General features: G+C 27.2%; 1 protein-coding gene across 1 annotated transcript; it reads right to left on the reverse strand.

Annotated features, from left to right (window-relative positions):
* Window positions 1-86: 86 nt before the first annotated feature.
* LOC124826068 (cytochrome P450 711A1-like) lies at window positions 87-6,869 on the reverse strand. Its single transcript, XM_047298826.2, has 5 exons — window positions 6,249-6,869; window positions 3,277-3,429; window positions 904-1,696; window positions 669-764; window positions 87-486 (listed from the first exon to the last, which is right to left on the reverse strand). The coding sequence occupies exons 1-5, from the start codon at window positions 6,476-6,478 to the stop codon at window positions 148-150; spliced, it is 1,611 nt and encodes a 536-aa protein (XP_047154782.2). The 5' UTR covers window positions 6,479-6,869; the 3' UTR covers window positions 87-147.
* Window positions 6,870-11,456: the final 4,587 nt, after the last annotated feature.

The following is an 11,456-nucleotide window of genomic DNA, read 5'->3' on the forward strand; positions in this document are numbered from 1 at the left end:
GTATTCTATTACACAAGCTATAGGCTGAAATTCTACGTAAGGTAACATTTGCTAATATTTGGATTTTAGCAGACTTTAACATTTATAAGATAATAAAATCATCTGAACTCTGCAGTGTAGAGTATATGAAAGATCTTATCGGTTTTCTTAGTAACTTTGTGTTCTTTTTATGGCTCTGAGCTTGACCCCATGCTTGAAGTTGAGGACTATCCCATACTGGAGTTCCAAGGGGTTTTCCATATTTGGTGAATGCCGAAACAAGTATTTCCGATATAAATGAATGAGAGAAAGCTTGATCTCTTGTAGGGAAAATTGTTTGCCAATGCATGCTCGAGGACCAATTCCAAATGGTATAAAAGCATAAGGATGCCTTCGTTTCATTTCTTCACAGTTGGGGTCAAACCTCTCTGGTTTGAACTTTTCTGGCTCTGGAAAGTCCTTGGGATCTTTTGCCACAACTCCAAGTGCTAACCACACCCAAGTCCCCTGCTTATACCAAACCAGATTCAGCAGCGCACAGATAAAACAGTTAATTTTATGACTGAGATTTGTGAAGAGAATGTATACCAAAACAAACAGTTTATTTGTGTGCATAACAAGACTAACTTTTCATCAAACACTTTTCGGAAAAGAAAAAATTTGAAAAATAAAATGAATATTTTATGAACCTTTGGGAGAAGATAGCCTCCAATCTCCACTTCATTTGATGTTTCTCTAGCAACTAATGGAGATACAGTGTAAAATCTCATTGCCTCTTTGATCACCTATTTTAGGTAAAGCACACAAAGGTATAATATATTAAATATTTGTTGAATTTGAATTAGCAGAAGAGTGCATTAAAAAATGGTAACAAAAGTTATCAAATTCAAACTTGTATGAGATTTTGTGTCTGGTTTAACAAACCTGATCGAGATAAGGGAAGTTGTCACGAAGATCTTGAGAAGTCGGAATCTTATCGACAGGACCAAAGGCATCTATCTCATGAAGCAATTTTTTCTCAACTTGAGGATGTCCAGCAACCAAATAGATAACAGAAGACAAGGTAAAGGAGGTGGTTGCCGAACCAGCAAGCAGATGCTCGTAAGTAACTGCGTTGATGTAGTCTGGTGTGAAGACATTCTCTGAAACTGCTTTTGTTTCTCTGGCATTAAGTATGAGTGACAAGAAATCCTTTGAACTTGGGGTCTTATCTTTCATTTTTTTTTCTACAATCTCATCAAGACGGCCACTTAGTTTTTGGTTTGTACGCTCAATCTTCCAGTCCATGGTTCCTGGAATTCTCTTCAGAATCTGCCTAAACGGCTCTTGAAGTATTGGCAAAAGCAGACCCAATATAATGGAGAAGGAACCAGACAAGTCCATCTTGAGTTGTGTAGTGGAGTATATGTGCTGGTTGATGAAATCGGATACTTCATTGTCATTAGCAGGAGTTGCATGGTCACTGTCAACACTCTTGATAGAATCACAAACTGAATTGGGTCTAGAAAGACCAAAGTTCACACCAAATGCTGCCTGCCCAATCACATCAGTTGCAAGTCTGAGGGACAAGTTGGAAAAAACAATGTCTTCTTTTTCAGAGTCAAGGTTTTCAGTGGCAGATTCTATGAAAGACTGCATCAGTGGCACTAATCCGGATAAGTGTGATGGTTGGTAGATCGATAGTATAGTGTTTCGCATGGTAGACCATTGTGAGTCCCTGCCCACCAAGTTCCAACACACTTTAGATTTTAGATGCTTCACTATAATTACAACAGTTTCTCAGAAGCACTAAGCTTTTAACCTATGATCATTTCACCTTAATCATTACACAAGAGAAAGAAAATTATATTCAACTCAGTGCACTACTACAGAACCATACTCTAAACAAATGACTTCTACAGTTTTACGCACAACCATTCAAATTTCACGTCACTCACTTGTCTGTAACATGCACAATCTAAATCTCACTTCACAACATCAACATATAAATTTCTGATCAAAAAAATAATTAACCATGACAACCTTAATCTAGCTATTATCGTATAACAAAACTAAAGTCAAATAAATAAAATTCTTTATATGGAATCAAACACTCTTGTCCTTAATTATTTCTCTTGGTAAGCAATCTCCAAAACATATTAACAGCCGTTGTTAATGCATTTTACAGTCATTTGTTCCTTCAAATTTTAATTGTCAATTCATGAAATGGTTCAACTTTTGTAGGACGATTTGGTATTCAGTCAAAAAATCTTATGCAGGGTTCAACTATTGATTTAAGGGATCAGTTGAGTAATTATTTGTTCATTAAGTCATTTTATCAATTTATTCAGTTCCGCAATTCTTACAAAATTAAGATTTTCATTGCTATAATTTTAGTTTGTGTGACAAGTTATATTTTTTTTAACAGATAAAATAGAAAAGGCAAATTAATATAAGATAAAATAAGCACCATAATAAAAAAAGAAAAGTTAAATAATATATACTTCTATATTTATATATAGAGATAAATTATTTTTTCGTGTGTATATATATAAATTTTACTCCTTAAATAACCGTTATTTTAAATTAAAATAGTGACATTTCTGTTTTTATTCTTTAAATGATTATTTTTTAAATTTAATTATTTTATAAATTAAAAGGGTTATTTTATCATTTTATTCTTTTAATAACTAATTTTTGAAATTTAAATCAATATTTATAAAAGAACTATGCAATAATAAAAATTATTTGTTATAATTATTTTTAATAGAAATTCTTTTATAGTTTAATAATTTTTCACTTAAAAGAAATAGACACACATATCCTACCCACGTGTTTCCACTAATAATATTACAAAAAGTTTATAAAAATATTTTGACTTCTTTATATCACATGCCCACAAAGCATTGGACATAATTGTTGGAGTTTGTGTAGATCCACAAAAGTGCATTTTTTTTAATGGTTTTTTAATAAATAAACTTTTCTAATGTTATATAAGCTATTTTTACAGAAATTCCGAGTAAAAAAAACCTAGAAATTCTAAGGGTTCATCATATTGGAAAAAAAATGATATTTTTTTCTTTCACCTATTTGATATTATTTTCCATTATATTTACTCTCTTTTTAAAAAAATATATATACACCATTTTACTTGTATAAAACTTGTCAAATGATAATCAAATGATGTAAAATTAATTTGCATTTCTTCATCAAAATAAGAGAAAGTAAGTGAAAAAAAAGAGAGTAATATGTATAAACAGAAAGTGCAGGAATAAGATTAGTATTGTTGAAAATGTGAGTGGAAGAAAATTTGCATACCTGCTGAAGAAGAGACCCTTCTGGTGAAGAGGAGAAGCAGATATTGGTGATGGAATACTTCTGTTTGAAATATCTTTGAATTTCTTAATTCCAGCTTCTTTGCACAGCTCTGCATTTGCTATAATTATTAGTGGTTGTCTCCCCATATGGAATCTGCACCAATTAATAACAGGAAAACCATTTACAACAGTAACCCACTCACAAATCATACAATGCACAATTTTAAATATCACTTTCAAACTTAATTAGAATTAAGTGCTATTTAATAAGAATGACAAAAATAAATAAAACTTGGAAAATATGACTCACAATAATATACCATACTACACAATATAGTAATTCTTTCTCATTTTATTTTTCTTACTGAATCATTAAATCTAAATAAGTCTAAAGACAAAAATATTGATCAGTATATAAATTAGAAAACTTGTAAATTTATTCTCTTAAAATTTTGGATACAAAAATACATGTAATTCTTTTTCTTAATAAATCATTTCTTTTAAAAAAAACTGTCATTTTCATTCCTATTATCCAGATAATAGTTTAGCTCTTTTGACTGTGTCAAAGAAGATGGTGAATGTTATTTGACGATAATTACTAAATAACTTATAATCACCTGATCATATTCGCTACTATTAATGTTGAATGTCTTAAATATGAATATTTACATTGCTTTGTTTTTTTTTTCATAAAAGGAATTAAATTATTTAAGAGTAATTTTAGAAAAGGTGTGTTTCATTTTTTTTAATTTAATTATTATAATTTTTATTTTTAATTATTTTATATTTCTAAACCATATTTCTTCGATAAGCGTACACAAAACCCATCTCATTTTATAACTATAACTAATAAAAATGAATCCAGCGATGGTGTGAACAAATTTTATTGTAATCTAATTTTTTGTAATAGTTATTTTAAAATTTATACCCACAATAAGTTTGTATTAATTGATTGTAAGTCATGAATTCTTGTTGATATTTTATAGACTTTAGAAATACAAAAAGGTTAACTTTAATTAAAAAAAGAAGAGTAATTTTAACTAACATAAAAAAAATTGGCATGGCAGAAAGTAATTTATGTGAAAGAGAAAGTGCTTAAAGAGATAAAATACAAATAAACAAGACAACAATTCAAGCAAAATTCATTTTAATGTAATGTTAATATAAAAAAGGCATTTTTCGGCTCAATATTATAAACAATTTTATTCCCGTTAACATCAACTGATATACTCATTAAAATTTGACCTCTATTCGTTGTTGTAAAAGAGAAAAAAAAATATCAATAACATTTTATATTAACAACAGGACACATAAATTTAGGAAAAAAAAACTATTTTTTTTTAGAAGATGGTAGGTTGACTTAGTAAATAATTCTATTCCGAAATGATATTTGCTTAACGGTAGTCACTACAAAAGAATCATACAAAAATAAGACTAAAACTTTTTCTAGCCCAATAGCAGTAGTAATTTTTTAGGATATATGACTAAATAAACACATAATAGGTCTTTAATAATTGTGGCATGACCTATTAAATCATAAAAAATTATGTGGAAATCCAATCTGTTATGAAATAGACTAGAGTTTAATAGTTACCTTTGACACTATTTAATATGGCAAATTGATCTTTAATATAATATTATTAATTATTAAAAAATTAATTAATTTAAAATACATGTGATTTATAATTACATGTATCACTCTAAAATTGTTTTATATATGTGTGACATACTTTCTTTTTTCAATTGATTCCACAAAACAAGTGTCCTAAACTCTTTTCCTTTCTATCAAATTAATAGCTTTTTTTTTACCTTAAAAAGAACAATACAAACATACTCACATTTCCAAAGAAGTTTTAATCGCTTTCATTTTATCTTTCATCCAAGATTTACCTCCATTTTCCTATTGATTATATCTTTATTTTCTATTTTATTTTATACTTTTTTCTCTCTCATATTTCTGCCTCGTTACCTAAAATTAAATAAATTATTACATAACTACTAGATACTCGATCTTGAACAATTGAGAACATTGAATAGTTTCAGTTAATTTTTACATCCCACGATCGAATTTTTTTTTTAACTTTTAAAAGCCAAGTTAGTAAAAAAAAATATTACTGGATAATTTTTTCATAAACTGAAAATATAAGGAAAACGTAAAAAGAGCTTCTTAAGTACTAGGAATAGTTTTTATATAAAAGTTAAAATCTAAACAAATCTTTCAATTTCTATAGATATTGTTCATTATCATAATAGCGTCAACAAATTTTCCTACATCATAAAAGTTTTCCATTAAAAATAATAGTAAAAACTATCGATGGTGTCACACAGAAATTGTGGAAGAGCATCTTTCAAACGAATAATAATTCATTCATTTCATTTTGTGATGAATTGGAGTGGGAAAAGGAATACCAGATTTAATTTTCCCCATTGGACACTGTTTATTTAATCCAAAACACTGACTATATGAAATAACATCTAGAAAGAGTGAGAAAAAAAAGGCTTTAATGCGTCAGAATAGGATAGGTGTTGATTAAAAAAATGAGTATTAATATATGATTTCTGAAAAGTAAATGATAATAATAATAAAAAAGTATAATAAAGAATTAATATTTGGTATTATTGGTGGCTGGAGTTGAGAAAGCCACCAAAGCATACCACGCTTGCACTGGGCCCTTTCTCAGTTTTGTGTATGGAAGCAAGCGACAATCTGAATAAACCAGACCACGTAGGACAATTGGATCATACAATAATCACTTTTTTTAAAATTTATATCTACTTCTGGGGCACACACACATCTCAGGTCAAAATCTATCTGCCATCATCATTCTGTTTACCATCTTCCTCCCAGAGGAGTTTCGGTTCAGACATTACAACCAGAGAAAAACACAAACAAATTTGCTGATATGAAATTTTGACCCTCATCAATACACATAAATGTTGCACCGATCATAATATACATGTAAATAAACTAACCTGTAAATGGGACCGTATTGTTTGGCAAGGACTGAGAAGACATCGGGACCATATTTAGCCAGCAAGGGAAGGTGTCCTACAAGAGGCCAAGAAGGTGGAGCTGGAACCTTCCTTACACCCCAATAAGGTGCATACAGATATACGAACAAGCCTCCTGTTAAAGCCAGCAAGGTAAACATTGTTGAAGCAGAAAGGAGACATGGAAGTGGAAACCACCATGCCAAGTCCATCTTTGTGTTTAATTTAGTCTGGTTGGTTGGTTTGAGGTGGCTGAAAGATTGAGGGTTTATATTAAGGAAATGGAGGTACTATAAAGATGGGGTTTTGTCCTAATGTGAATGATGAGATGTGGGAATTAGATACCCTTCTACCCAATCAGTTTCCTTGTTGATTGTTTTGGTGATATAATGAAATAGGCTGGTTTTGGTAGGAAAGGAAAAAACAATAGTTTTCGAAAAAGATAGGTACTTAGAAGGGTGGTGCATGGGTTGAGAGTGTGGGGTTAAAAGTGCAAGTTCACCTGAATCTGGACACACACTCCTTTATCCACTATGCATCCTATTCTTGTACCCGCCATGAAAATGATCGAACCCAGGTGAGACCTAGTCTTTTGTCACCAGATTGCTCAATAACATATATTTTATCCTTAGATCATTGTCATCTATCTTTATGTTTATGCTCTTTCAATACTTTATCTGTAACACTTACCATTATCTCTCGTCATCACATTAAGAATAAGATAACGATATTTGACCATATTTTAACATCATTTACATGTCGTGATTGGTTCAAAATTATTCTATAATCAATAATAATAATCATAAACACCAACATGGACTAACAACATAATGACACAAAAATGATTTTTTTGTCAAATAATCTTTTTCCAATTTATAAAAAAATATATATTTTGAGTCTCTCTAAAAAAAATACACTCATCTTACAATCCAAATTTAATAATATAATAATATAAATTTTAATTTTAAATTAAAAAATAAAATAAATTTAATTAAAATGTTTTTGTTTTAAGTTGTTAATAGGTATTTTTCGTTTTATGGATCTCAATACATTATTACTCTATAAAAATAATTGCTTGTTTTATTAAAAGTTTTGTTAAATCACGATTTTTATTTTGGAAATTTCTGCACCCAAACTAATTATAGAATATTCTTAAATAATAAAATAATTTCAAATACTTTTGAGCTTTGGAAATTGGACAAATGAATTACCAAGAATTATAATTCACACATTCTTAAAACAAAAAGAATGTTGCTGTTATATATTGGCTAATGCGAAAACACACTTCACAGTTAAGTTTTGGAACTTTCATAAAATAAAAGTAAGCAAAATTAATCTCTTTACTGTGTAAAAGTGAATTATTATTTCGTTGTATGGGTGATGATTTGTTGAGACTACTATTTTTTTAACATTTGCTCTTTCTACAACCGTATAAATTAATATTTTATATATTAAAATATAACATTTTATTAAGAAAGATAGTTGTGTAATAATAAATATATTTAATAAATAGTTTAGTCTAAGATATTATTTTCCTAAGAGAGTGTAAGTACGATATAGTATATTATTGCAAGGACGATGAACATAATTTTATGATATTAAGTGTAAGTCTTACAAATTTATACCTTTAATAATTTTATTAAATGAATTTAAATCATAATCTAATGAAAAAACTTAATTATATTTTAAATACCATACAATTCATATCATTAAATAAAGTTAAAAAGTTAGCAAAATCGGTGAATATTATGTACCGATAATATGAGTGTAAAAAATACAATAACAATAATTAATTTCCAAATTATATATACAATTGTCAATATGAAAAATTGTACTGACATTTAATTACGAATTCTCTTACAGTTTAAAACTATTAACTTCCTCGTTAGTTAAATTATTGTGGAAATTAATTTGTTGTACTTAAAGAGCTTTTTAATTGAATTCATATAAAAAAAGTAAGGGTATACTATATTTTATGAAATCTTTTGCAATTTTATAGCTGAATTGATATAGTTAATCAGTTATATAAAGTTTTACAAGACAATTGTAGTGTGAATAGATTGCACGTGTACGTGTGTATAATGCTGTCATTTGCTAAGGAACATAACTAAGTACTATTATATGCGATTTATCTTATTTTATTCGACATGGATTTGAGTAGTTTTCTTACAATAATTCTTGTTCAAATGAAATTTTTTAAGTAAAATTTATTTAAGTTTATATTTTAGAACGTAATTTTATTATTTACATTTATATTTTTAAAGATAATTTATTTGAGCTTATACTTTAAAAATAATTTCATATAATTTTATTTATTAAAAAATAATATTCTCAAAAAAAATATCCTTCACGCACACGCTATAAAAATATAAACAGATATTTTATTAGGATACAGACAAAAATTTCACTTCGGATAAAATAATATATCAACATGAATTTATATATATTCATAAAATATCTTCATTAATAAAAACAAAATTTATAAGGACATAATAAATAATTACTAGTTATCTCTGTTCTAATCTATTGTTTTTTCTAATTTATTCAATAATTTCATGAGATTCTGCAAATATTTTGGACGAAAAGGATCTATTATTGAGAGAATATGTTGTTTCACGGGGCTTCTATTCCTTGGAGTCTGAAATTCAACTTTTGAAGTGGGTATTGGATTCAAGATTCTTGGTAGAATGCCAATGAAAATTAAGATATATTCTGTTAACAATGGCTACCGTAACTCATAAATTTGCACCATTTATACATATAGTATGTTATTTTCTTTGCATTTCTAACTCAATAGTTCTTTACATTATCTATTTGGTCGATAAAAAGAGAATATAAGATAAAGTTATCTTCATTAAGAGGAAGGGAGAGGTGAAGAAGTCAATACCATAAAAGGAAGGTTCATTTAGCTTAAAAGAGGAAAACATAAATATAGGATAATGTTTTCTGTTTTTGGTGAAATTTGTAAGGATAGAATAATTTAGTTTAAGTGTTATAAACAGTTCAAACGAAACGACATATAGTATAAGAGTATAATTTTTTTATATTTTGTGAACCTATTATATTTAAATATTGTTATAATGTGATAAATAGGAAAATAGAATTTTTTAGTATTTATTTTTATGTTAGAATATTGATTTTTGAATGATAAACTTGATATGTGAGGGATTCATTATGTGATTGATTGTGTACAGATGAGATTTCGAATTTGAAACGCATGATGCAAACATTGTATGATAAGGGATGCAATCTGATTTGAGTTTGAATATATATGAATAACAATATATGTTTATATATATATATATATATATATATATATATATATATATATAATATATTATATATATATATATATATATTATGTTTTAATTTAAATGTAAATATTTGAGAGGAGATAATTAATTAAATATTGATCCTTCTTATACAATAATTTTCTTATTAATTTACATTAAAACCAACCCTTTTCTAATCATTTTGAAGAGAGCAGTAGTATTTGAGAAGAAAAAATATTCACTTCAACACTATGAGTGGCACAGCTTCCTTGGTATTTCTAAAATAATTTTTTGAGATCCGTTCCGTTAATCATCAATATATATTTTTATTAATATATTAGTATATTATTAAAGTGAGTAGTTATATATATAATTTTTGTTTTGAAAATCTTAAGCAAAAGTTTATACGTGGAAAAAAAGTACGAGATTCTAATTTTTTTGAAATTACTTCGATTAATGAAGCAAATCTGATAAATGGGAAATTATGTTGTAAAAACATTTCTGGCATAATATATAGTACGTAAATACCAAATTTCTTTGCTGTTTTCCATCAATAAATAGCTTTGGTGCTCCATTATTTAACTTTATATTTGTTGGTAGAAAACATGATAGAGACGGTATTTGAAATGTGCATCAATAGAGTGAATACTATTTAACTTTATTTCTTCTGCTTATAACACGAACATGATAGAGACCACATTGGAATTTGGATTACAATATACATCAGAAATGTGTTTAAATTTTGTATTATAATATCACACAATTGTAACTTAAAAATTTATTTTACAAAATACGCTAAATATGTGAAATCTTCTACTAATTAATAAGTTTACGTTTAACTTTTTTATTCCTAATTTATTATTACTTAAAAATTCAAATATACCCTATATCCCTGGCATAAACTACTCATAAAGGATAAGTTCGAAATATTCATACTTGTGTAAGATCGCATAATTAATTTAAATTGGGTATCGTTGTCAGATTTATAGTACTAGTCAATACCATGTTCATATAGCTGCAAATATTCAAAGATATGATGAATGCAAAAATAGTAAATATTATATTCATGAATACTGATACCAAATAATAACTTATCATGTAAATGATATCTTGAAAATTACATTGATAACATATAACTATTAAACCAATAATATAATATAATTATTTTGCAAAACATGCGCATCTCTTTATATCATAACCAACATTTTTTCTCAAAAGGCAAATAAATATGTTTATTGAATATGAATATAAATATGGGTAGTATTTGATTTTTTTAATTAATATTAAAATGAAATAGATATTTATATATATGTTTAATCTCTGTTTTTCTTTGGAATAAGTATAAGATAAAGAAACTTATTCCGACTCTAGTCAGATATTATGTTTATTGAAAACTATAAATTTATTATTTTAAAGTTTTGAAATAGAAATTATATTCAATTATCTTATATGGTGAATTTTTTGAGGTGGGGGAAAGGGTGGAATAATGAATAATATTGCTTTGAGCTTTGTGGGATGGGGGCCAAATTTGCTTCTCTTTTGTTTCACCACATCTTTATACACTCAACACTAGTTTTTGGTACCAACCCACCACCGCCATGATGTGATTGCAATTTGGTGGGAAAACACCAAATTAAAGAATAAAAAGTCTAACATGCTCCAAGAGAGTTAATAGATAAGTATTATTTTTAAAAAAATATATTATTGAAAGTGGGTTAAATCTAATTTATTATTACAAAATAATTTGTAAAGTAAGAAATATTGTTTCTTGTACATCCTAAATTGATATTATATTTAGTGTACAATATATCTCAGAGGTATAAAAACTAGTTAGTAAGATATAATTTACACCCATCTATATACTATAAATTAGTCTTATTTATAATTAATACTATAAATTAGTCTTATTTATAATTAA

The sequence above is a fragment of the Vigna umbellata genome, chromosome 2 (assembly GCF_029865625.1).
Source record: "Vigna umbellata cultivar VRB3 chromosome 2, Vumbellata_1.0, whole genome shotgun sequence".
Lineage (NCBI taxonomy): Eukaryota > Viridiplantae > Streptophyta > Magnoliopsida > Fabales > Fabaceae > Vigna > Vigna umbellata.

What these genes read in the sequence shown, in the direction of transcription:
- LOC124826068 (XM_047298826.2), bottom strand. Translation starts at nt 6,478, where the DNA reads ATGGACTTGGCATGGTGGTTTCCACTTCCATGTCTCCTTTCTGCTTCA. An exon ending in AAGGGTCTCTTCTTCAGCAG is followed by an intron (nt 1,697 to 3,276) that starts GTATGCAAATTT and finishes CTTGGTGGGCAG; the next exon opens with GGACTCACAATGGTCTACCA. An exon ending in ACTTCCCTTATCTCGATCAG is followed by an intron (nt 765 to 903) that starts GTTTGTTAAACC and finishes TACCTAAAATAG; the next exon opens with GTGATCAAAGAGGCAATGAG.